The following is a 27386-nucleotide window of genomic DNA, read 5'->3' as shown; positions in this document are numbered from 1 at the left end:
TGAGGCCATGCTGTCAGTGACACTTGTACTAACGATCAGGAAAAGTGAGAACCGACTCATGATCACTGACAGGCTATCAAAGTGATTATTCACTATATAGCCCGTTCTTGTGCTTCTCTAGTAAGGCGGAAAAATCACAAAAATATATATTTTCCTCTTCACAGAAAAGTCTGTTGGGGGGGGGGGGGGGGGTGTGTGGAGAAATTAACTCCAGGGTTTGATCTAGTTTAGTGAGTAGTGGCAGTGTCTGTGGTGGTGGTGGCACTGTCATTTTTGGTGCTGGTGCCAGTTGGTGTACTTGGTGGGGCCACTTGGCATCAGTTAGTGGCAGTGTTTGGGTCTGTGTGTTTTTAGGTAAGAAAAAAGTTGTATTTTTAGCGTTATTTCAAGTGTTGGTGTCATTGATCGTGTGTTTAGGTAGGCCAAAAAACAAAAACAATCAAAATGCCTAATATGGTTTCTGTGTCTGTGGCCCTATGACAGGTATAGATAAAAAAAAATAAAAAAGCACGTGATATCACTGTGATTGTAAGGAGCGGAAGAATTTATTTTTGCAGAGTTTTTTTTTGGTGGTGGGTCATGGTAATGGCAGAAAAATTATATCGCTAAAGCTTAAATATTTATAATATTTTGGAAATATAAAAAAAAAAATACCGTATTTGCCGGCGTATAAGACGACTTTTTAACCCATGAAAATCTTCTGAAAAATCGGGGGTCGTCTTATACGCCGGTATACGGCGAGCCGGTGTCAGGGTGGCACTTTTTCGAGGGGCGGCGCGGTGGCGGAAGGGACACTAAGTACAGGGGCGGGCAGGGGGCTGCTGTACCTTACCTGGCTCCGGTCCCGGTCCCAAGACGATCCAGGAAGCGCGGCTGCTCCTTGTTTCAGTTCGGTCGCTCGATGGTCGCGCAGCCGCTCGGCTCCGCCTCCTCGCCGGTGATTGGGCGCCAGCATTGGAAAGGCACACAGGCGACCAATCACCGGCGACGAGGCGGAGCCGAGCGGCCCCGCAAAATCGAGTGAGGGAGCGGCCAGTAAGTGTGCAGCAGCACCATGCTGTGACACTCTTGGCACTATTCCTCTCCCCCACTGACGCCAACGATGGGGCGCTGTTCCTCCCCCACTGACGCCAACGATGGGGCGCTGTTCCTCCCCCACTGACGCCAACGATGGGGCGCTGTTCCTCCCCCACTGACGCCAACGATGGGGCGCTGTTCCTCCCCCACTGACGCCAACGATGGGGCGCTGTTCCTCCCCCACTGACGCCAACGATGGGGCGCTGTTCCTCCCCCACTGACGCCAACGATGGGGCGCTGTTCCTCCCCCACTGACGCCAACGATGGGGCGCTGTTCCTCCCCCACTGACGCCAACGATGGGGCGCTGTTCCTCCCCCACTGACGCCAACGATGGGGCGCTGTTCCTCCCCCACTGACGCCAACGATGGGGCGCTGTTCCTCCCCCACTGACGCCAACGATGGGGCGCTGTTCCTCCCCCACTGACGCCAACGATGGGGCGCTGTTCCTCCCCCACTGACGCCAACGATGGGGCGCTGTTCCTCCCCCACTGACGCCAACGATGGGGCGCTGTTCCTCCCCCACTGACGCCAACGATGGGGCGCTGTTCCTCCCCCACTGACGCCAACGATGGGGCGCTGTTCCTCCCCCACTGACGCCAACGATGGGGCGCTGTTCCTCCCCCACTGACGCCAACGATGGGGCGCTGTTCCTCCCCCACTGACGCCAACGATGGGGCGCTGTTCCTCCCCCACTGACGCCAACGATGGGGCGCTGTTCCTCCCCCACTGACGCCAACGATGGGGCGCTGTTCCTCCCCCACTGACGCCAACGATGGGGCGCTGTTCCTCCCCCACTGACGCCAACGATGGGGCGCTGTTCCTCCCCCACTGACGCCAACGATGGGGCGCTGTTCCTCCCCCACTGACGCCAACGATGGGGCGCTGTTCCTCCCCCACTGACGCCAACGATGGGGCGCTGTTCCTCCCCCACTGACGCCAACGATGGGGCGCTGTTCCTCCCCCCCCCCCCCCCCCACTGGCGTCAGTGGGAGGAGTAGTGCCCCATCTTTGGAATACCATACTGAAATCAAATCTGATGTTTTTTTATTTGGTGTGTGTTGGAAGAGGGGTAGTCTTATACGGCAAGTATAGCTCAAACCCCATATTTTAACAGGAAAAGTAGGGGGTCGTCTTATACGCCCAGTCGTCTTATACGCCGGCAAATACGGTATATATATATATGATAAAAGAGATGAAAAAATTCCTTTTAAACGAAATCCACCACCAAATGAACTGAATAAACTCACCAGAGCAATATGCTGATTATATTCTAAACAAGCATAAGCGCTTTTTGCTCTGGGAGCAACGATCTGTAGGCAGTTGAAACACAGCTTAGGCTTGGAAGAAAGAAGATTCCCTGAAACAATACTCTGCAGGAGACTCTGAAGATCTTCTTTATTCATATTCCATTCTATTTAAGGGGTATTGAAACGGCCACTCGGAATATAAGAAATAAAGCTAATGGTGCAGTACTTCTTAAAAACGTTGTTTTAATAATACAAAAATGCACTGACAAAAAACGGTGTCCAACTGACACCAGCATAATCGGCACAATCAGATGTCAGTGAACAGACCCAGCCAACATCACAAATGCACTCTTGCGATCCTAGGAGCACGCTGACATCACACCACTCAAGCCCCGCCCTACGTGTTTCGTCATTCGACGTCCTCATGGAGCGGACGATATCACTGTGATTTTTGCAGGTTTTTTTGGTGGTGGGTCATGGTAATGGCAGAAAAATGATATCGCTAAAGCCTAAATATTTATAATATTTTAGGCCAGGTTTCCTTTCATAATAAAACAGTATCAGGAGATAGCTATTAACATTTACCACCAATGTTTCCAATAAACTTATTGTTCCTCTTGCGGAAAGGCCCTGAGATTAAATGTAGAGAATTTGTAAGGATTTTAAACAACCAAATAGGGATGTATTTCACCAGTGAGATGCAAAGAGAAGAATTACATTTTTTGGACTTGAAGATCTTCAGGGAGGGTCATGATAACTTGCAAACAGATTTTCAGAAAACCAACTATCAATACTTTTTGCTTTGTAATAATATTAGATGTCACTAAAGAGAGGGATTCCAGTTGAACGATTTGTGAAAGCAGATGACTGTAGCCTACTATGGAACAATTTCAGGAAAAGGGGCTATCCTGAAGAGATTCTAAAGAGCTAGTTTTTTTTTTTTTTTTTTAAGCTGTTGATCAATACAAGTGAAGGGGCCAACAAGGAATCGGAGAATGTTACTATTCCGTGCAATAGAGTAGCATCTATCGCATTTTCAACAATTGTCCAACTCTGCCACAAGACTGAGACCTTAAAGAGGTTTTGTAATGCAGGCACAAGATAACTTCTTGCAAAGGGAAAAATCTGCATGACCAATTAGTACATAGTCAATTGGAAAATCCTAACTATAAGAAAACAAAGAGCAAGACAAATTGGCTCCCAGACCCTCCGAAGGGCTTGGATAAATATGGACGCTGCCACAATAACTCACAAACTACAAAAACTGGGAAAGTAAATTGAGGATTTTTTTTATCTGCAGCAAAACAGGCAAGGTATACTGTATGTGTCAAAATGTCCATGTAAACTGCTTTATGTAGGCAAATCTATTCTAAAAAACAGTTATCCTCAGTTGTCTCATAAATTGGCGATGTACTTAAAAGGGATAAACTGATGCCACGTTTTAATGTGGGACAAGTGTGGAAGTGGATGGCCCCCTGTTCTGGGGTTACAAGTAGTCAGTTGGGCCCAAGAAAAAAAATCTGGATGCAGCAGGGTCTTAATGTGAAGGCTTCATTTTATCTACCATGTATTTGATTGAAATAGGAGTATGCACAGTAGAATGAATGGATAGAGAAAGAGACCAACCTAGACAGGTGTGGGGAAAATGCTATACATTAAGAATGCTTTCATAAATAGCAGTGTTAATAATTTAATTTTATCAATTAACAAAATAAAGTAAATTAACAGAAGAGAAATCCAAATTAAATCGGTATTATGTGACCCTTTTGACTTCAATATATCATCTGTACTTTTAAGTATAGTTGCACACAGTTTTTGAAGGAACTTTTTGAAGGTAGGTTGTTCCAAACATGTTGGAGAACTAACCACAGATCTGTAGATGTAGGCCACCTCAAATCTTTCTGTCCCTTCTTGTAATCCCTGACTCTTTGCTGAGATCTAGGGCTCTGAAGGGGCCAAACCATCACTTCCGGGACTCCTTGTTCTTGTTTATACTGAAGATAGTGTAAATGACATTTGTTGTATGTTTGGAGATGTTTTCTCCTGCAGCAGAATAAATTTGGTGTCAGTCACATGCCTCCTTGATGGTATGGCATGATGGATAAATATCTGCCTGTATTTCTCAGCATTAAAGACACCACTTATTTGACCAAATCTCCAACTCCATTTGCAGAAATGAAGCCTTGACCTTGCAAGGAACCTTCACCATGCTGCACTGTTGTCTGCTGATGCTCATTATTGTACCACTCTCCAGCCCTTCGGGGAACAAACTGCCTTTTTGCTACAGTCAAAGATTTAAAATTTTGAATGATCAGTCCAGTACACCTGCTGCCATTTTTCTGCACCCCATTTCCAATGTTTTTATGCATAGCTGAGTTAGTCTTTTCAAGTCAGAGGTAAGGCCTCAGATTTCCACCAGTTCTGTGTTTATAGCACTGCTGGACATCTTCTGATAGCAAAGGTAGTATAGTAAGCATGATGTGTCTTTGATATGCTGCATTAAGTATCCTTGACTGACCTCTGTGTCTACAGTGCTCAACATTGTTTTTTGTACTTTTTCAAAACCGCACACCTTAAAACCCCGGTCTATTTTGAAAACTTGACAGCCTGAGAGAGACCTTGCTGATGCACTATAACTACCTTGTTGCTGTGCTGTATTGCCATGGTATATAACCTGTGACGGTCAGCCACACCTTAGCAGAGTTTGGCTGTTCCTCACCCAGTTTTAAGCATCCGACACAGCTTTGTTTCAGGTAATGACGGTTTCTATCAATGATCATTAGCACCTGCTTGTAATGATTGGTAATCCTATACCTGCCTAATCCTACAAAATACCCAACTTTGTACACGTTTACAAAGCGTGAAAGTGTAAGAATTGATGCTGGTTCGAAGGCAAAGGGTAGTCATACCAAACATTGATTTGGTTTAATTTTCTTTTGTTCACTCACTTTATTTTATCCATTTGAAAAATGCAAACTAAAATGTAGTGTATATTTTTGAAAACATTCACATGTTACAGCATTGTTTCACACCTGCCTAAGACTTTTGAGAGAGACAGAGATAGGCCCCTTACCTATTTTTAAGAACTGTCAAACCACTGGAGCAGGCAGACAGCTGGAAGCCATTGTCTGAAGCAAAACTTTTTTTTTTTCCCCTTTCTTTCTTTGGGTCGGTGGCGGGCATCGTGATTGACATTGGATCTACAGCTGGGGACATTCTTTTAGTTTTTTTCTTTTAATAAAGGACTTGTCCAAGACTGTGTCCTGTCTTTTTTTTTTTTTTTCACACTACACTTTGTTTTTTGTGAATGAGTATCTGGACCATGTCACGTGGGGGGGGGGGGTGGGAGCTGGGGGCTTCCGGATTCCGATAAGCCCCCTGCCCGCAGACCCCCACAACCACCGGCCAGTGTCCAGGGTTGTGGGGAAGAGGACCTTGTCCCAATCAACATTTAGAGAAGGTGCTTTGGGAGGGAAGCCATTTTGAGGGCATGTAGCCTGGTATGGTTCAGGAGGGGGGTGCTCGCTCGTTCCCCCCCCCCCCCCCCCCCCTCTTACTGTCCTGCTGGGCTGCATGCTCGGATAAGGGTCTGGTAAGGACTTGGTATGGATGGGAGGGGGTACCCCACGCAGTTTATGGGGCTGGTTTTTAAATGTAATTTACCGCCTCCCCCCCCCCCCCCCCCTTCACTGTAGCTCAGACTCAGCTGTCAATTTCCCTCCAGCTAAGAGTTTCTTTTTAGTTTATTTCCCCAAGTTAAAAGAAACCATGTTTCCTTTTTGTTTCTTAAAAGAAACCAAGCTTCCTTCAACTACGGGGAAAGTGACAGCTCTGTGAGCTGTAATGAAGAAAAAAAAAAAGCAATTGCATGTAAAAATCTGCACGATATACACTTTAGATTGCGAAAAAGATTTGTAAAAAATTCATAACCAAGGCATTATTTTCAATAGATTTTCATTCGTAAACTGAAAATTATGTTACCTAAAGTGTTTGTACACCTGTAGTTATATAATGGATATGGGCTGAAAGTGCACACTCTCAGGTTTAATTTGAGGGTATGTACATCCAAATCGGAGGAAGGGTTTAGGAATTACAGCTCTAAAGAGTATCCATACCCCCTTTTTTTTTTTTTTTTTTTTTTTTTTTTTTTTTTTTTTCCAAGGGACCAAAAGTAATTGGACAATTTAATCAAAAGCTGTTTCATGGCCAGGAGTGGGCTACTCCATTATTTCTTCATCAATTAAGCAGGTAAATGTACGGAGTTGATTCTAAGTGTGGCATTTGCATTTGGAATCTATTGCTGTAAACCTACATTGTGCGTTCAAAGGAGCTGTCCATGCAAGTGAACCAGGCCATTGTAAGGCTTCAAAAATAAAACTAATCCGTCAGAGAGAGCAGCAACATTAGGAGTGGACAAATCAGCAGTTTGGTATATTCTGAGGAAAGAACGCACTGGTGAGCTCAGCAACATAAAAAGGCATGGACGTCCATGGAAGATAATAGTGGCGGATGATCACAGGATCCTCTCTATTGTAAACAAAAACCCATTCACAACATCCAGACAAGTGAAGGACTCTCTAAGAGGTGGGCGTATCATTGTCAAAGTCTACAATGAAGAGAAGACTTCACGAGCGCAAATACAGAGGGTTCACCGCAGGGTGCAAGCCATTCATAAGCTTGAAGAATAGAAAAGCCTGATTTAGACTTTTTGCCAAAAAAAAAATCTAAAAAACCCAGACCAGTTCTGGAAAAGCATTCTTTGGCTGGATGAAACTAAGAATAACCTGTACCAGAATGACTGGAAGAGAAAAGTGTGGAGAAGGCTTGGAACAGCTCATGATCCAAAGCACACAACGTCATCTGTAAAACATGGTGGGGGCAATGTGATGGCATGGGCATGCATGGCTTCCAGTGGCACTGGGTCACTGGTGTTTGATGTGACAGAAGCAGCCGGATTAATTCTGCAGTGTTTAGATATACTGTCAGCCCAGATTCTGCCAAATGCAGCAAAGTTGGTTGGATGGCACTTCACATTACAGATGGACAATGATCCAAAACACACTGAAAAAGCAACACTAGCTTTTGAAGGAAAAGTGGAGTATTCTGCAATGGCTTAGTCAGTCATCTGATCTCAACCCAATTGAGCATGCATTACACTTGCTGAAGGCAAAACTAAAGGCTGAAAGACCCAAAAAGAACTGAAGACAGCTGCCTTTAGAGCCAGGCAAAGCATTCGAAAGGAAGAAACCCAGTCTGGTAATGTCCATGGGTTCCAGACCTCAGGCAGTCATTGCCAGTAAAGGAATTTCAACAAAATATTAAAATGAACATTTTATTTATTAATATATTCAATTGTCCAAAGACTTTTGGTCCCTTTTGAAAAAGGGGCCATGGCTAATCTTAAGAGCTGTAATTCCTAAACTCTTCCTCCAATTTGGATGTACATACCCTCAATTTAAACCTGAGTGTGCACTTTCAGCTCTTATCCATTATATAACTATAGCTTGAATATATTTTGGTCAATACCTGGAAAAAAAACGAAAGTGTGTGTTTGCTCTGTCCACAGAGTACCCCCCCAAAAGTATCAATACTTTCAAGTACTCGCTGATGCAGATTACCTATACCTTTTGCGGTGCAATTTGAGCCTGTACAAAATGAAATCACAAATTTTCATGCGATTTGAACAGAAATGTGGTGCGATTCCTGTTTGAATCGCATGTGGTTTCCTGCACAATTCCTGTGTGAACCCAGGCTGGTCATAGCGACTTTGAGCTTGAGTTCACAGGACCGGTGTGGGGAACCTCCCTGCATGGGTTCCACCAGTGATGCTCAGGCTTCCAATCCAACTGCGGACATTGGATGGCTCCTGCCTCTCCCGTGGCTTGAGCCATCCAATGGACCCCAGTCCCACTGACAGCATTGCAGCAAGGCAATCTGGTACAGACACTGAAAGGCCGATTCACTGGTCCAGGGATTTCAAATCCCAGCTGCTTTCTCCTCTCCTCCCAGTGCTGACTGTATGGGCTAGATGGTTTCTGATTGGTCGGCACCATGTGATCCATGTCATCACAGGTCTTGGTTTTAGTATCAGGAGCATTTGTACTTTAGTATCAGGAGCACTGTACTTTAGTATCAGGAGCAAGTTACTCGTGCAAAGCACTCGGCATCGGCACTGATATCGGTGGAGGAATTGGATGTAGATCGGCAGCTTGGGACAAGGTGTAAGTATTGTACATTGTAAAAATATGTAAGATAGATACTAACATGCTAGTGTGCTCCTAGATGGCACTGGGGAGCTCATCAGGGGGTGTACAGTCATACTTGATGTGTGATGCCGTCACATAATGGCATTATGTGCACAATTATGCAGAGTTTATAGCAAAAGTGCCTACACATGGAAAATTGTTTGGCTTATTTTGAATTGTAGAGGCAGAAGCAATTGAGCACTCTAATATTTCACACTTCTAATGAAGCCGTAAATGTATATGGAGGCGCATGTTGCATGATTAGGTTTTTGTGTTTTGCTTTAATACTCTAATTTGTTCGAAGGCAGATTGCGATAGTTGGTATAGCTCCTCAGGCATATAGCAGCATATTATCTGCAAGTAAGTTTAAATTGTGAGCATTGCAGAGAGCTGTATACAATATGAACATTTCTTAAGTTGTGTTTTTTTTTATTTTTTTTTTTAATTTTATAAAGGAATGTAGACAGTCTGGAAATTAAGGTTAACAAATACAGTTCATTATGAGGTATAACTCCAAATAGCTTAAACTCAGGAACAGGTGAGAAAAATAGGCAATTTATCAGTTTGGTGGATTAGTAGTCCACCTTCCAAAAAATGTGTGAATGTGGTTTAATCTTCACACAGATACAGCTTGGTTATACTCTGGTAGGTATCACGGTAGAGGAATAAAAAGTAGATGCTTACCAGAATGATTTGGCTTTCAAATTAATGAAAGCTAGCAGCGCTTTAGAGGTTAATCCCAAACCGATCTTTGGCAGATAATGGAACACTGCTCTAACTCTGGACTCCACTCTCCAGTCCATACGAATATAAGAACAGTAATAAATGTATTAAAAACAGTATTGCACTCACATTAGGTTAAAATGAATCCAGCATCGTATTTCCAAAGCTGCAGCAGACCTACAACTGGCAATGCGTTCCTTCCGATCAGCAATCGGGGAATGTGCTTGAGTCGATTTAACCTAATGTGAGCGCAATACTGTTGTTTTTAATACATTTTTATACAAGAATATACTACAAAAGGAGTTCCTAACTTTTATGCTTGGGAACCAGAGTGGGGTCCAGGGTCAGGTGTTCAATTTATCTGTCAAGGATCGGTTTGGGGTTAACCCCCAAAGTGCTGCTGGATTTTTCATTAATTTGAAAGCCAAATCGTTCTGGTAAGCATCCAGTTTTTATTTCTATTGCCACAGGACCCCCTAGATGTTTTTTCCTTCAATGGTATTGGATTTGTGGGCACTTTTTTCCTTTCCTTTTTTATATGCACCATTCACATAATTTTTGGATGTTTTATATTGTAGCACAGCTATGTTGGACTATCACTTTTCTATTGATTTGAATGTAATTGATTAGTGCTACACTTTTTAAATCACTCTGTGAGGTTGGTTGTGTCTGATAACCTGTGCTAGCAGCTTTATTATGATGCGCAGGAATACACATGTTGATGACAGTAGAGGGACATGCTTCTCAGACCCTATATGTTAAATATTTTTGATCTGTAAAGATAGAAGCCTGACGGCTTTGGCTTCATTACATTTTTGTGTCGTAGTGTTTCTAAAAATTACCCAAGTAAACAAGTTTTAACATAATGGGGTTTTTTATTCAAACGTCTATAAAATTAATGTTCTAGTTTTACATTTTCTTCTGCTACGTGCAAAGGTACTGATAAACAATCAAGAGGAGAAAAAAAATTTGAACTTCAATTTTAAATACAGATAAACTGGGTGCGGTTTTAGAAATCTCTGGGAAATTGGTCACTGAAATCCTTATACTTCTAGTGGTTAGAGGCTGCTATAGAATTCAGTGGTGTCCTCAGACAGTAGGGTCACAGTTCTACATTTCCACATCTCGCCCACACGAGACTTTCTCCCTTGTCAGAAAAGTTTTGGGCTGTTTTTTTTTTTTTTTTTTTTTTGTGTGTGTTTTTTTAATGCGGCGGGTTTCTTTACATCTCTCACAAAATGTAAGTAAAATAACAGCTCTCAGATTAAACTGATAAAATGAAGAATTAATAATTCTTCAAGACAAGCCAAGTATTTTGGACATTTACAGAAGTAATTAATCATGTCGCTTCCCTTTTTAAGTAGTCCTACATAGTACTTTCAGGCCATACTGGGAATTGCATTCATCCTATGTAACAGAACTTTATATCCTTTAAATGAAACATCTGGCTTGCAGATGTACTAATGCAAAGATCAGTTTTTATTAAGTGGATAACTAAGGGAACGTGTAATACTGAATCTTAAATTTTAACTAAGGTTACAATATTCTGTTACTGAAACAGTTGTTCAAACATTTTTCTGTTACCTTTGTTTGAAGTCTCAAGGTTGTTATACCAAACACTGGGTGTATAGAGGCATTTTTATGTTTGCTTTAAGATCCTATCTACATGTATTTGTACTCCCCTTTCCCAGACTTTTTTCCATTGTAATATGCAAAATACTTTAAAGGTGTAAAACATTTTGTAAGATTGTACTTTTGGCTGCAATTACAGCTGCAGGTGTTTTGGTGTCTCTGCTTCTATTTCCATGCCTGTTTAGCCAGCCAAAGGTGGCTGCAGTCATTTCAAAGAAGTGGGATTCGCTGTCTGTCACCAATTGCAGCTGCACAGGGTACAACTTACAGTACTAAAGCATGTTTTTGCATCGGTTTACCTCCCTAAACTTGGCCCTTTATTCAGAGAAGTTTGGAAACCGCATACTTTTAGAGCTATTAAATGAGGTTTCCCTGCTGTCCAAGGACTTTATGTATAATAAGCTGTTTGTCAATTTAGTTTCTTAAATATAGGGACAAAGACCGGTGCCCAGTAGGAACAGTTTGCAGTGGAGCAAACACATTGAGTACCCACCCAAACAGCTTGAAAGGTTATTTCTACCAGTGGTGGTAATCATCTTGCTGCTAAGTAAATCCCATTTCTTTGATATAATTACATCTGTTGGAGATTATGATGCAAAAGTGATATCTTAGGTAAACCACACAGTGATTAGACAATGGGCTCTTATTCTGGATTGATGGCCTTGGAGATTTTAAGGGCAGGAGGCTTCCCCAGGCTCATGCGTGCTTCTGTGACCACTGTGTCTGCTCAAAGGCTGGGTACTAAACACTGATCTCCCAAACAGGGTATTGGTATTTGCCATGACCAATCCTATCAATACCAATCACATAACTAGTAAGCAAATGGCTTTCATTCATGACAGCTTGCTGTGATTGGCCCACAGCTGTTACTTTGTATCTGGTCCAGCAACAGCACCCTGTACCATGTGATAGCTGAGGGCCAATCACAGCATCACAATAATAAACAATGAATCCTGAGCCATTCATGACAGTTCAAACATTTGCTGGTGTAGTGATTTATTACTGTTATGAGCAAGCTGATCACCCCACACCCTCGGAGGAATAGTGTTGTTATGGTGACAATCAGATACTATGATGACAGTATGTAAAGAACAACGGTGTGTGTGTTTTAAAAAAAAAAAAAAGGGGGGGAGGGGGGTTTATTTTCCAAAAAATAAATTACGTTGCTAAACTTGCCATGCCTCTTGCTAAAACCTTCAACTGTCTACTTTCCAAAAAGGGGGTAATTTGGGGGAGTATTTGTACTGTCCTGGCATTTTTAGGGCCTCAAGAAATGTTATGGACCGTTGGTACACCAGGGTTGGTCATTCTTCAAACAAATATACCATAGTTTGTAGACTCTATAACTTTCATGCAGACTAAATATACACTGATTTGGGTAATTTTTACCAAAGATGTGTAGAAAATCTATTCTGGCCTAAATTTCTGAAGAAAGGTTTGTTTGCAGAATATTCTAACCGAAACTAAAAAAAACAAAACCTAATTTTCTTCAAACGTTTCGGTATTTTTTTTCATTGTTCTATAGCAAACAATATAAAATCCAACAGTGATTTAAATATCACACAAGAAAGCTATTTGAAAAAAAATATATAAATTTCATTTGGGTACAGTGTTGCATGACCATGCATTTCCCAGTTAAATTGGCATAGTGCTGAATAGCAAATAATGGCCTTTCATGAATGGGTAATTAAACCTCGGACATCTGGGGTCTGGTGGTCTCTTTGCTATTGCCGTGTGGTGTCGTCATGCCAAGATCAGTAGTTGCAGGATAAATGCCCAGTAGCTCATCAAAAATGCAGATATTTCTTATAAAATATCAAATTTTTTAAACAGTCTATAAATAGTTTTAAATGTCATTCATTCAGAGCAATCTGTGCACGAGCTACAAGTCTCTGCCACTATGGCAGACAGTTTGTGAATGGACTATGAGGGCACACAGCACCCTCAGTCTATTGAGAACTACAATGTCTTCAACTCTATAACTGAAAGCACTTAAAAATACGGGCAACAGAGCTTCAGGCAGTATGTACAGGAGCATGACATTGCACCCGCCGCACACTAATCATGGAGCAATGCTCTGCATGCTCCTGTGAAAAAATAATAAATGCGCTTTTTTTTTTTTCCCCCTGCAAAATTGTGCATGGCTTTTTTTTTTTTTTTTTTTTTTTTTTTCTTTTCAAAAAGGTGGGCTTGTCCTTTTTAACCTATGTTTTCAGGTGCAATTTGAGTACAAGTTTGCTTTATAGATGATAGAAGTTGTTACCTGGTGACTATTTGTTTTTCAGAAACAGATTGAATTATATTAATTTTTTTTGTCTTCTGTCTAGCTTTGCTACAAGCCTTGTTAGAAGAAGTATGAGTCCAATACAAGAAGAAACTGTCTCTGAAGATGTTGGTGATGATCAAGGCCAGGGAGATGAAGTTTCTTCTAACCCTGGAGCTTCAGACGCCAAAAGGAAAACTAAAAGTCACAAGCGTCAAAAATTAGAAACTGATCCAGCAGGTAAAGTTTTTTGTATTTAATTATCTTTTTTTAGTATAACAATAGAAATACCTTACGGCGCTGCTGGAGATGGGAAAAGGAGTCACCCCAATGGCAGATGAACAGAGGGAGCAGGTGTCCAGATGTGATTCCAGCATCAGTAGGGAAATGGACAGCGCTCAACTGACCCCAGTAGTCAGATCTATAAGATGGCCTCAGCTGCCGCTCTAGCTGCGCCCTTCTGATGTGTTTCACCCCGCTCACCGGGGCTTGATCAGAGGCAGTGAGGATGCTGGGAGTCAGAGAATTAATTTGCATCATTGGCTGTGAAAGGGAAACTGGTGTATGTGTGCTAGTATAAAGTTAAAAAAACTAATTAAAGAAAAGAAAGCAGAATAAAAAGTTAAATATACTAAAGAAAAATTATAGCAAATAATGCTAAAGAAAAATAACTATAAGATGTAATGAAAAATGAAAAGCTAAAAAAAAATAAATTACAATGTGTTTATCTGGAACCTTTTTTTCTTTTTCTTTCCCCCTCCATTATTTTTTTTTTTTTTCTTTTTTCATTACATCTTATTTCTTTAGCATTATTTCCCATGTTTTTCTTTTTGTATTTGTTTTTTGCTTAGTATAAAGATTTTTTTTTTTTTTTTCTTTCCTTTTCTTAACTGCTTCCTGACCTCCTTATAGCAGAAATACTGTTACAGGGTGGCACGGGTGCACAAAATCATGTGTGTGTATATATGTGATTTTGCATTTCCAGGTAGGGGCCGCACGCCCCCTACCCGCGCCGCCATTTTGTAATTTTTAACGTTTTTTTAGGAAAATGACAAAAAAAAATTTATTTTTTTTACACAAAATTGTCAAATGATTTATTGCTCACACATGCTATGGGTATATGTGAAATTACTCCCCAAAATACATTCTGCTACTTTTCCCCCCCGAGTATGGGGATACCACATGTGAGACTTTTTGGCAGTCTAGCTAAGTACAGGACCCCAAAATCCAATAAGCATCTTCAGGCTTTTAAAGGGCTTTATTTCCTCATTACACTTCCTGACTATCACAGTTTCGGAGGCCCTGAAATGCCAGGATAGCACCAAATTACACCTTTTTTGAAGAGACACCCCAAGAAATTGGATAGGAAGCATGGTGAGTATTTTGCAGATCTTGTTTGTTGCTGCAAGCTTTTGGAAAATGAAGAGAGAACAAAAAATTATATTTTTTCTCACAACGCTTAGAAATGTAAAAAAAAAAAAAGATCTGCAAAATACTCAACATACCTCCCCTTTTTTTTTTTTTTTTTTTTTTTTTTTTTAATTCCTTGGGGTGTCTACTTTCCAAAAAGGGGTCCTTTGGGGTGGTGCTATCCTGGCATTTCAGGGCCTCCAAAACTGTGATAGGTAGTGAGGAAGTTACGCACCTTCAGGCTTTCAAAGTGGTCATTGGATTTCAGGCTCCTGTATGTGGCTAGGCTCTCATAATTTTTGTGTGAAAAGAAAACATTTTAATTTTCCAAAGACTTATGGAAAAAAAAACCTCTTCCATGGACTCAATGTGCCTCTCAGCATATATAGCTTAGGTTGTCTACTTTCCATTTAGGGGTGTTTTACTTTGACTGCCTATTAAATTTCTTGAAGTACTGAAATACCAGGATAGTACAAAGCTGTGTAAATTCCATTATCTATACCAGGGGTCCTCAAACTTTTTAAACGGGGCCAGTTCACTGTCCCTCAAAAAAAAACTATGAACAAATGCGGACACAGTACAGGAGATGACCAGAGACTGCAGACATACAACGGCGGTGGGAATACTGGGCCGGCCGCTCCATAAGACGCACAGACATTTCCCCCCCCAAGTGTGTCTTATGGAGCAAAATAGTGTCCCATCATTGGTGTCAGTGGGAGGAATCGTGTCCCATCATTGGTGTCAGTGGGAAGAATCGTGTCCCATCATTGGTGTCAGTGGGAGGAATAGTACGTCATTGGTGTCAGTGGGGGGGAATAGTGCCCCATCGGTGTCAGTGGGGGGGAATAGTGCCCCATCATTGGTGTCAGGGGGAGGAATAGTACGCTGTTGTGTCAGTGGAGGGGATAGTTCCTCACAGAGCAGATTCATAGTAGCTGGAGCCATTGGCTCCTGTCAATCAAACTCTGTGACAAGGGAATGGGGGGGAGGGGGCAAGACTGTGCCCTGCTGTCTGTCCATGGATGCAGGCAGCGGCTTCCTACGGGGGCACTGAATGAAGAGGAGGAGCCAGGAGCGCCAGTAGAGGACCATTCCTCCATGCAGATCTCCTCTAGAGCAGTGATGTTTTGGGGCTGTCGCTGGGCAACACGGACTTTCAACTCCCTCCAAAGGTTTTCTATGGGGTTGAGATCTGGAGACTGGCTAGGCCACTCCAGGATCTTGAAATGCTTCTTAAGAAGCCACTCCATTGCCCGGGTGGTGTGTTTGGGATCATTGGCATGTTGGAAGACCCAGCCACGTTTCATCTTCAATGCCCTTACTGATGGAAGGAGGTTTGCACTCAAAATCTCATGATACATGGCCCCATTCATTCTGCCCTGTACATGGATCAGTCGTCCTGGTCCCTTTGCGAAGAAACAGCCCCAAAGCATGATGTTGCCACCCCCATGCTTCACAGTAGGTATGGTGTTCTTTGGATGCAACTCGGCATTCTCTCTCCTCCAAACACGACAAGTTTGTGTTTCTACCAAACAGTTCTATTTTGGTTTCATCTGACCATATGACATTCTCCCAATCCTCTTCTGGATCATCCAAATGCTCTCTAGCAAACTTCAGATGGGCCCGGACATGTACTGGCTTAAGCAGGGGGAAACGTCTGGCACTGCAGGATCTGAGTCCCTGGCGGCGTAGTGTGTTACTGATGGTAGCCTTTGTTACGTTGGTCCCAGCTCTCTGCAGGTCATTCACTAGGTCCCCCCCATGTGGTCCTGGGATTTTTGCTCACCGTTCTTGTGATCATTTTGACCCCACGGGGTGAGATCTTGCGTGGAGCCCCAGATCGAGGGAGATTATCAGTGGTCTTGTATGTCTTCCATTTTCTAATTATTGCTCCCACAGTTGATTTGTTCACACCAAGCTGCTTTCCTATTGCAGATTCAGTCTTTCCAGCCTGGTGCAGGTCTACAATTTTGTTTCTGGTGTCCTTCGACAGCTCTTTGCTCTTCACCATAGTGGATTTTGGAGTGTGACTGTTTGAGGTTGTGGACAGGTGTTTTTTATACTGATAACAAGCTCAAACAGGTGCCATTGATACAGGTAATGAGTGCAGGACAGAGGAGCCTCTTAAAGAAGAAGGTACAGGTCTGTGAGAGCCAGAAATCTTGCTTGTTTGTAGGTAACCAAATACTTATTTTCCACCATAATTTGCAAATAAATTCTTTCCTAATCGGCCAATGTGATTGTCTGGATTTTTTTGTCTCTCATAGTTGAGGTCTACCTATGATGCCAATTACAGGCCTCTCATCTTTTTAAGTGGGAAAACTTGCACAATTGGTGGCTGACTAAATACTTTTTTGGCCCACTGTATATGAGATAGGCTCATTACATGCAAAGCAAGATAGTTCAAGCCGTGATTTGTCATGATTATGGCTGTAGCTCAGGAAAACCCCAAATCCACAATCTCTGAGCCTAGAATATTGCACCTTTTCACAATATTCAAATTTTCTAAGTGTCCCACTCTAATCAGCTAATTAAGCCATAACACCTGCAAAGGGTTCCTGAGCCTTTAAATTGTCTCAGTCTGGTTCAGTAGGAATCACAATCATGGGAAAGACTGCTGACCTGACAGTTGTGCAGAAAACCATCATTGACACCCTCCATAAGGAGGGAAAGCCTCAAAAGGTAATTGCAAAAGACGTTGGATGTTCCCAAAGTGCCATATCAAAGCACATTAATAGAAAGTTATGTGGAAGGGAAAAAGTGTGGAAGAAAAAGGTGCACAAGCAGCAGGGATGACCGCAGCCTGGAGAGGATTGTCAGGAAAAGGCCATTCAAAAGTGTTGGGGACTTTCACAAGGAGTGGACTGAGGCTGGAGTCGGTGCATCAAGAGCCACCACACACAGACAGATCCTGGACATGGGCTTCAAATGTCATATTCCTCTTGTCAAGCCGCTCCTGAACAACAAACAACGTCAGAAGCATCTTACCTGGGCTAAACAAAAACAGACCTGGTCTGTTGCTCAGTGGTCCAAATTCCTCTTTTTTTGATGAGAGCAATGTTTGCATCTCATTTGGAAACCAAGGACCCAGAGTATGGAGGAAGAATGGAGTCACACACTGCAAGATGCTTAAAGTCCAGTGTGAAGTTTCCAGTCTGTGTTTATTTGGGGAGCCATGTCATCTGCTGGTGTTGGTTCACTGTGCTTCATTAACTCCAGGGTCAACGCAGCCGTCTACCAGGAGATTTTGGAGCACTTCATGCTTCCTTATGCAGACTAGCTTTATGGGTATGCTGACTTCATTTTCCAGCAGGACTTGGCACCTGCCCACACTGCCAAAAGGACCAAAACCTGGTTCAATGACTGTGGGATTACTGTGCTTGATTGGCCAGCAAACTCGCCTGACCTGAACCCCATAGAAAATCTCTGGGGCATTGCCAAGAGAAAGATGAGACTGAACGATGCAGAAGAGCTGAAGGCCGCTATTGAAGCATCCTGGTCTTCCATAACACCTCAGCAGTACCACAGGCTGATAGCTTCCATGCCACGCCGCATTGAGGCAGTAATTGCTGCAAAATGGGCCCAAACCAAGTACTGAGTACATATGCATGCTTCTACTTTTCAGAGGTCCAATATTGTTCTATGTACAATCCTTGTTTTATTGATTGCATGTAATATTCTAATTTTCTGAGATTGTGGATTTGGGGTTTTCATGAGCTGTAAGCCATAATCCTCACAATTATGACAAATCATGGCTTGAACTATCTTGCTTTGCATGTAATGAGTCTATCTCATATATTAGTTTCACCTTTTAAGGTGCATTACTAAAATAAATGAACTTTTGCACAATATTCTAATTTTTCGAGTTTCACCTGTAGCTCCCTTATTTTCCCATATGCTTCACTAGAATTCTGACCTCTCACATGCCTAATTTAGATTGAAAAAAGAGACACGGGTCCGTTGATTTCACCCTATAGTTTAAGAAACAAACCCCCCCCCCCCCCAAGTATACATAAAAAACCCGAATACCTCCATATACAGAAGTTTCTACCCACAGCCAACCCATATTTTATTTTTCAGCTGTAAGGATGCAGGTATTCTCAATACCGCTATGAAAGTATTCAGCAATTTTCACATTCCTAAATGCTTAAGTATTGCTTTTATGTAGAAATGAGTTTGGCGTGAAGTTCTTATGGTGATGCAGAGGGTGTATTCATACTTATTCCCAAAGGTGAACTTATCCTTTAAAATGTTACATGTTAAATCAGTCTATAGGGGGGGAACATGTAACATTCTCTCAATGCTGACCAACACTAATCCCGCCCCCCCGTGACAGCTAGTATGAGGAACTTCTCCCCATACTTCTGTCACTTTTTAAAAACCGTGGTACTCCACCCACACAACTGCATCATTCCTCCACGGTGTTCTGTGAATGAACTGCCACAGCACTGTGGAGCACCATTGTAGTTCATTGAATCTTCCTGTCAGTATATCTGCTTGCCCATACATCCCATATGGGCAAACAGATACTGACAGGTCTTCAGGTGACTTGCATGGCACCAGCAATCTTTTTATCACTGGTGCAATGCTTTACAGGCTCCTGCAACCAAAAATAATAAATACATTTTTTTTTTTACCTGCAAAAAATGTGCATGCATTATTTTTGGTTAAAAAGTGAGCTTATCCTTTAATATATAAAGAGTGTGTTATGTCACCAGGGGACACACTAAAGACGTTTTTAAATGGCCTGCTTTTGCATACCTGTAGGAGGGGAAAAAGGGTTCAGTCACATTTCTTATGGCAACCTGCATTAAGGAGCCATTGAAATCAGTGGACACTCTTAACACATTAGGAGAGAGTTACTATTGCTGGTGCACACAGGTTTTCCCTAGAGATACCAGCGCTGTACCGTTTGACACCAGCTGCACCAGATCCTATCTAGGTATAAGTCCACTCCAGGAATCCAAAACATTGGCAACCCTGGATAATTTCTTTTTTTTTTTTTTTTTCTTTTTTTTTTTTTTTTTTTTTTTAGTTCACATATTCTGTGCCCATAAGCTTTGTTTTTTTTTTTTTTTTTTTTTCCTGGCCGTTAAGTAAACCTCAAGTTAATATATTTGCCTCCTATGGGGGAGAGTTAGCATTGTCATACTGCGGTCTCTGCTAAAAGACTGCCAAAATCAAGTGTAGGCATTTGTTTTGCATCGTGGTTTTATTTCCCCTACTGTTCAGACTTTGGACTTATCAGCTTTGCCTGCCAACCAACACAACACATATGTTGCTACTGGTTCAGGGAATTTTGGAGAATTAATTTTGTGTAATTCTTAGTAAGGGAAGAAGGGGGCTAAAAATTTAACCAATCAGTTTTTCAACCTGCTACTGTCTTTAGTGTTAGTGTTTATGCCAACTTTCTAAAGTAATGTATATGTGATCAATCATTTTCCAAGTTTGCTAGATCACCTCTGTAGTATATGCCAGGATGGTAGCCGGTGAAAAAATACAGTGGCTATTAAGTCTACGCAGCCCTGTTTAAAATGTCAGGTTTCTGTGATGTAAAAAAATTAGATATACTTTTTCCACTTTTTTTTTTTTTTTTTAATGTAACCTATGCAACCATATTTTAGTTCATTTTTACTTCCCTCCACCTAAAAGATTTCAGTTTGTTCAATTGAGTTGTACAGTTTATAAGTGTGCACACCCTTAAACTAAAACGAATACTTTGAGTGCGTTTAATAAAATCAAAAGGTGCTTCAACAGTCTCTTTTTTTGGGTATGAGTCTATCAGCATGGCACATCTTGACTTTGCAATATTTGCCCACTCGCCCTCACAATCTGACAAATTTTGGAGTGGTTTTTCAAGGAAATCTCCTATGCACGGCCCTCTTTAGATCACCCCACAGATTTTCAAATTGGACTCGGGTCTGGGCCACTCCAAAATTTTAATCTTCTTCTGGTGAAGGCATTCCAATATTTGGATGTATGCTTTGGGTCATTGCCATGCTGAAAGATGAAGTTCCTTTTCATGTTCAGATTTCTAGCAGAAGCCTGAAGTTTTTTTTTTTTTTTTTTTTCCCAATATTGACTGGTATTTTGTAAGTGTTCATAATTCCCTTTACCTTGACTAAAGCCCCAGTTCCAGCTGAAGTTCCAGCCCCAAAGCAGCATGTTTCCACCACCATGCTTCACTGTGGGTATTGTGTTATTTTGGTGATATGCAGCATTGTTTTTTCAGCCAAACATATCTTTTGGAATTATGGTCTGAAACCAAGGTTGAACTACTTGACCAGAACACATTTTCCCAGATGCTTTTGGGAGATTTCAGATGTGTTTTTGCAAAATTTAGCCAGGCTTGGATGTTTCTTTTGTAAGAAAAGGCTTCCATCTTGCCACTCTACCCCATAGCCCAGACATATGAAGAATACAGGAGGTTGTTGTCACATGAACCACACAGCCAGTACTTGCCAGATATTCCTGCATCTCCTTTTAATATTGCTGTATACCTCTTAGCAGCCTCCCAGAAAAGTTTTCTTCTAGTCTTTTCATCAATCTTGGAGGGACGTACATTTCTTGGTAGTGTCACTGTTGCACCATATTTTCTCCACTTGACGGTCTTTACTGTGTTCTATGGTATATCTAATACCTTGGAAATTCTTTTGTACCCTTCTCCTGCCTTTTAACAATGAGATCCCTCTGATGCTTTGGAAGCTTTCTGAGGATCATGGCCTTTGCTGTAGGATGAAACTAAGAAAATGTCAGGAAAGACCTACTAGAGCAGCTGAACTTTAATTGGGGATAATCAGAGGCACAACATAATTTTGAATGTGATTGCTTAATTCTGAACACAACTACATCCCAAGTTATAAGAGGGTGTGCACACTTATGCAACCACATTATTTTTGTTTGAAATCTTGTAAGGGGGGTGGGGGAAGTAAAGGGCTTGTTTTTCAATTGTGTTGCACAGTTTATAGATCACATTAAAGGTGAAATTATCTGTTTTTGTCTTTTTTTTTTTTTTTTTTTTTTTTTACATCACAGAAACCTGAAATTTTGACAGGGGTGTGTAGACATTTTATAGCCACTGTATATAATGTGAATTAACTAGTTTTCTGCAGTAATTTGCAATAAAATGGGATCTGATCCTAGTCTAACTCACAGCAATATCTTTTGTGTGTTGTCAACTTAAGCACATTGTGTTTTGTCTAATTTCTTGTGTATTTGTTGAGCACATCCATTAAACATTCACTGTGCTGGAGGAAAAAAAGTGAACCCTTGGAGTTATTAGCTGGTCAAACTTATTTTTGCAGCAATGACTTCAAGCAAGTGCTTTTAGTAGTTTTGGATCACACCTGCAGAATGTTCAGGAGGAATTTTTGACCATTCCTTTTTAGAAAACTGTTTCCACTTACATATTTGTAGAATAACTGATATGAGCGGCTCTCTTGAGGTCGTTCCACAGCTTCTCTATGGGGTTAAAGTCTGGACACGCCAAAAGACTAATTTTCTTTTTCTGAAGCCAGTCTGTGGTGGAATTACTTCAATGCTTAGGGTCATTGCCCTGCTGCATCATCCAAATTCTACTAAGATTCAGCTGGTGGAGAGCCACATTATCCTTTAGGATATTTTGATAAACTTGGGAATTAATTTTCTTCTCAATGATGGCAAGTTGTCCAGGCCTTAAAGCAACAAAGCAAGCCCAAATCATGATATTCCCTCTACCTTCACTGCTGGAATGCTGTTTGTATGGTGCAAAAAGCACAGCTTTACCAACATCAATACTGCTGAGTATTATTCCTGAGCAATTCAACTTTTGTTTAATCAGTCTGCAAAATATTTTTACGTAGTGTTGCAGTTTGCCAGCAGCAGCTTCCTCCATGGTGTTGTGCCATTGACACCTTGTCTGTTAAATACTTACATATGGTAGACTCATGGATAGGGATGTTTGCCAGTTCTGGTGAGGCCTTCAAGTCTTTAGCTGCTACTCATGTGTGGTTATTTACTTCACTGAGGATTCTGCATTATGCCTTTTTAGGAGTCTTCTTGGCTGGGTGCTCACTTTTAGGAAGGGTAGCCGCAGTACTAAACTATCTTCATTTATAGACCATTTGTCTGTTGACTTGGAAAGGATACAAAGCAATCTCAAAGTGTTTAGGCATCCATCAGCCTTATGCAGAGCAGCTACTTTTTGTATGTCTTCAAGAGAGCTACTTTTTTGAAAGGCATTGTTCACATCTGCTGATGCTTCCTATATACATCAATCCTAACATGTTTGGAGGCATGGTTTCGAGGTACTTTGGTTGATAAGACACTCCAAGTAATTTCATTAATTGGACTCCAGGTGTGCAAACTGACTTCAATCGTTGAAGTAATTAGTCTGTGAGTTCACTTCCTTTATCCTGCAGCACTGTGAGTGTTTAATGGATGTGTTCAATAAAGACAAGCTAAATTCGCATTTTGTGTTTATCAGCGTACACATTGTTTGTCAAAATGTTCTCCTCATCTAGGTCACAATTGACCAATTACTGCAGAAAACCAGTTAATTCCAAGGGGGGGTCACATACTTTTTCTTGCTGCTGTAAGAAATTCATGCTGCCATTTGCAGCTGTATTTTTGTCCTTTTGATGTAATAAACATGTCCATGTTAATGTGAGGAGTAGTATTGTTTGCAATGTCAACAGACTTTTATAAGGCGCATGTTCACATTTGTCTGCGGGCTAGTTGCAGGTACAGGCCTGTTCCCGCACCCACAGACAAATTGTGCTGCTCTTACAAGGTGTACAGGGCTGCCATTCATTCAGAATGACGCCCTCACACACCTCAGCCTGCAGCGTGATTGTGGGTGCAGGGAAAGCACATAGTCAAAAAGGCCATGCGGTTTCCCTGCAGCTGTGTTTTTAAAAACATGCATGCACCTTTTTCCTGCAGGAAACGTGGCCACAGCAGCCCATTCATATGAATGGGCTGCCGTGCCCAAGCAAATGTGGGCCGCACTGTCCACAATAGTGTGCACCTAGGCTGAAGGAGTATTTTTCTCCAGTACAAAGGCTGATTCTCATGAGAGGATCCACTGCTTGACTAATGTGGGGAAAATGGGCTTTCTCATGCAATGTGACTATGAGCAGGTAGACAAATATGGAGATAGCTGTGGTCCTGAGGGCAGTGCTCCATTACAGTAGTTTTTAATGGACTGATGAGTGGGTAGAACCTCTCAACTGAAAGTAAGAAAAATACTAAATAACAAAGTTGTCATACAAATAGGGGGGATTCTTCCAAGAAGGACATATTTTCTAGTGAGTCACCTTTTTACTTGTTTTAAGAGTTTGGTTTGTTTGTTTTTTTGCAGTTAGGAAGGGGTTTTACTATTCCTTACTCAATCTAACACTAAAATGGTGGAAAATATTTTGGCTTTCAACATACTTTAAGGTGGCAGACCCACTATACAATTTTATATTGAAATTTTATGTCTTTTTTTCAGAATGTGGGAACAACAGCTCCACTGTCCTGTTTGAAGTCCCAGAGACCTGGTAGCAGCAATGATCATATTGTAACTGAAAACTTGAAAGCCATATTTTACTTTCCTTTGTTATGTGGATGTGCCCTAGTGTAGATTATACTGTCCCTCCCAGTGACTGTATAAGCTTCTCCCATGATATCATGCTATCCAAGAAGCACAACTATTCTTGTATGATGAGCAGAATTGATTGTGCTAGGTTCTCATTATATGAAATTCCATTTCTAGTGAGCACCTGTGTAGTAAAGCAAGAATGTTGGATGCTTGTTTGAGTCTGCCTTGAGAGTGTGTCTTAATTTTTCAGTAGTCTTGTTATTTCTGTAAAGTGTACTTTTTCTTTTTTTTTTTTAAGACACACTGCTGATTATTTGCTTTTTACTGGGCAACTTTGCCATTTTTGAACAACAATGTAAACATATCCTCGTATTTATATTTCCTCTTCCTTAATATTAACTACAGATTTGTGTTGCAGGCTTTCATTGCCACTGGATTAAACCTTCATACAACAGTAATTAAAATATTGCAAGTGACTACTCTGGTTAGCAGCAAAGGGGGAAATGTACTAAAATTGAAGAAGATTGAATCTGGAGCACTGTACATAGAAATCAATCAGCTTTTAGACTCAGCTTGTTCAGTTAAGATTTTAAAAAAGCTAGAAGCTGACTGGTTGCCATGCACAGCTGTTTCAGATTTGGTCTGCTCCAGTCTTAGTAAATTTTTCTCAGTCTCTTTTGACCCTTAATTACTTGTTAATCTGTCAGTTCATTGCAAGTTTATTTAATACATAAGCATATGATGCATTTGTCTTTGCTTAAACCGAAAAATGTGAAATATGTTTGGGTCGATTGTGAAACTACAGAACGTGAAACTACAGAACTTGAACTATTAGAAGTGGTGCTTTAAAGAACAATTTCTCATATGATTTGACAGGATGGAGTGAGCCAAGGCTAGTATAAAATTAATCTTCATGTCTGTTCTCTTGCTGTTTGAGTAACAGTTCAAAATTCTGCATCCCAAACGGTGTCTGAAATTTCTCATCAGCTTCAATATTCTTGACATTCTGTTTGGTCAGACCATTTGGGGGAGGAAGCTAGCTGCAAGGACTTGACCTGGCACCAACATAATCTAGATTTAGGAAATGGGAGCGAACTGGCAAATTAATGCAAGTACACCTGACTCACACCTGCTTCTCCAGACAGCCTCAAAATATTTAAATGGAGTCTTTAGAGTATCAGTTGATCAAAATATAAGGGTTTGATAATGCTTGGAAGGTTTGTTTGCTGTTGTAGCCTCACAAGCCCAGCTGTCAACTACACACTGTATAAACCTTTCTTAAATTTAACATGAACTTTAAAGGGCAATCAGAGGCCTGAGCTCTATGGGACAGCTTGATAATTTCATTAAAATCTTATAAACCTGCATGCTCTAATTGTCTGAATATGCATGTTTGTTATTGGAGGTGGCAGAAGAGCAGCAGCCCAACAACTAGTGCCAACTTTCATCTGGGAAGAAACTATAGCAACCTGCTGAAAAAAATCTGTTGCCTGTCACTTCCGCCGATGTTAGTTGTCCAACAATGTTTGGAAAAAACTGATGAAACCCAGATATTTCATTGTTGTCACCTGATCAGCATATGACTATGGATACCTTAAGTCTACAATTACTAAGCCTTGGCTACACACTCTTTAAAGGGAACTTTTAATAGTTTTATAGCTAGGTAATCCAGAAGGTCTATATATATATAAAAATGGTTCTTTTCTAGTAATCCCCTGGATATTTTTTTTTTTAACTGTTGTGTCATGTGTTTTATTTTGTCTTTTGTCTTTTTGTTTACAGTTGTTTGCTTTTGTATTTTTTTTGTTTGTTGAGTATTTTGTTCACTGGATATCACATTTGTTGTACACGTGGGCCACACTTTTCCATCTATTGTATAAAATCACTTGGTTTTAACATAGGTTCATGGCACATTACTGTGCCGTATGGCAGATGTCACCCAATGAAATTGGTGTTGAGGCCACAGTTTTACAACTTTTTTGTTTCTGTAAATGTCTCATACCATAATATATATTTAAGTGTTTTATTTTAAGTGTTTGATTTTTAGAAGTGTGTTCACTTTTGTGTGTAAAATACAGCCCCGATGGAAGGTTGCTACACAAATTGTCATGTGTCTAATGTTATGTAAATTATCTATCAACTTATTAAAAAAAAAAAAAGTTGCAACTGGCGCTAGCAAATAGATCTGTTGTGATAGATGTATTAAACTCTAAATTTTTCTATAATGGAAATTTAAAGAAAAAAGCCTAGTGTATTTCCATGAAGTCAAATTAAAGAATTTTTTTGTAGTATATATCTGTGTGCTGTTTTTTTTTTATTCTTTGAGGCCTAATGTGTGTATGCAATATTTACTTCTATATTTACAGTCTAGTAATCCAACTCCAGTTAGCATTTTGAAAAAAATTTGTGGCACAGCGTGTTAAAAAAAATAAAAAAATGCTCTGGCTTCAATACTCCAGTCCTGTCCCCAAAGACTTGCCAGTCTGAACCTTCTTCAGGTTGACTGATACAATGTATTCTACATCCTGCTTTCTAAGTACCTAAATCATAAACCTATTCCCTGAGTACATATATTCATGCCAACCTGGTCTCTCATACCCCTGGGTAGTTCTTATCCTTAGCACTTTAAAATTGTAAGAATGCTGGAGAGGCAACCCGTGATGTCTTTGGACCGGCCAGAGGATTTCAGGACCAAGGCAAGTATATTAGGGATTTATAGGAAAAAATATGGGGGTGGGGAGTTGCTGGGAGAAGTATATTTGATCTTAAAATAGGTCTATAGAGATCCTAACGGTATCCTGAATGTAAAGATCGGTCTATAAAATGTATGACCATGCATGTGTATGATTTATCCTATAAAGAGGAATGCGAAGCAGGGAGGGTATTCTGTGCACTGTATGGATTTGACAGGCAATGGTCCTTCTTACCCTCAAGATCTTTTGTTACACCTAGCTACACTTGATTTCTGATGTAGTTTCTTTTCACCTATGAATAAAATCAAATTCAAAGTTACCAAAATGTTGGTACTAACTTTGAACTTTTAGATCATAGGACAGACCTGAACAAATTTAAAATCCTGTTGCTAGGTTCAACAGGTTATTAACTAGTATAAAGTTAGCATTTCTCAGCAGTCCTATATACATTTCTTTGTATACATGACTAGTGGGTGCGTGCACACGAGAAAGCCAGTCAGCCCCTTCTTCACAGGAACACTATATACTGTTCA

The 27386-nt window shown here is 41.0% G+C and overlaps 1 protein-coding gene across 2 annotated transcripts in view; it reads left to right on the top strand.

Annotated features, from left to right (window-relative positions):
• Window positions 1–26453, top strand: part of PARN (poly(A)-specific ribonuclease) — a 160133-nt gene extending 133680 nt beyond the window's left edge. For both annotated transcript variants that reach the window (XM_089669927.1, XM_089669926.1), the window contains 2 exons: window positions 13253–13428; window positions 24071–26453. In XM_089669927.1, the coding sequence (XP_089526053.1) occupies window positions 13253–13428; window positions 24071–24123 (229 nt within the window). In that variant the 3' untranslated portion in view covers window positions 24124–26453. The remainder of the gene's footprint in view (window positions 1–13252; window positions 13429–24070) is intronic.
• Window positions 26454–27386: the final 933 nt, after the last annotated feature.

Source organism: Staurois parvus, unplaced genomic scaffold (assembly GCF_062004578.1).
Source record: "Staurois parvus isolate SC_StPar_1 unplaced genomic scaffold, SC_StPar_1.0 ptg000084l, whole genome shotgun sequence".
NCBI classification, from domain to species: domain Eukaryota; kingdom Metazoa; phylum Chordata; class Amphibia; order Anura; family Ranidae; genus Staurois; species Staurois parvus.
The sequence above is the reverse complement of the archived record's forward strand: the minus strand, read 5'-3'. Positions and strand labels throughout refer to the sequence as shown.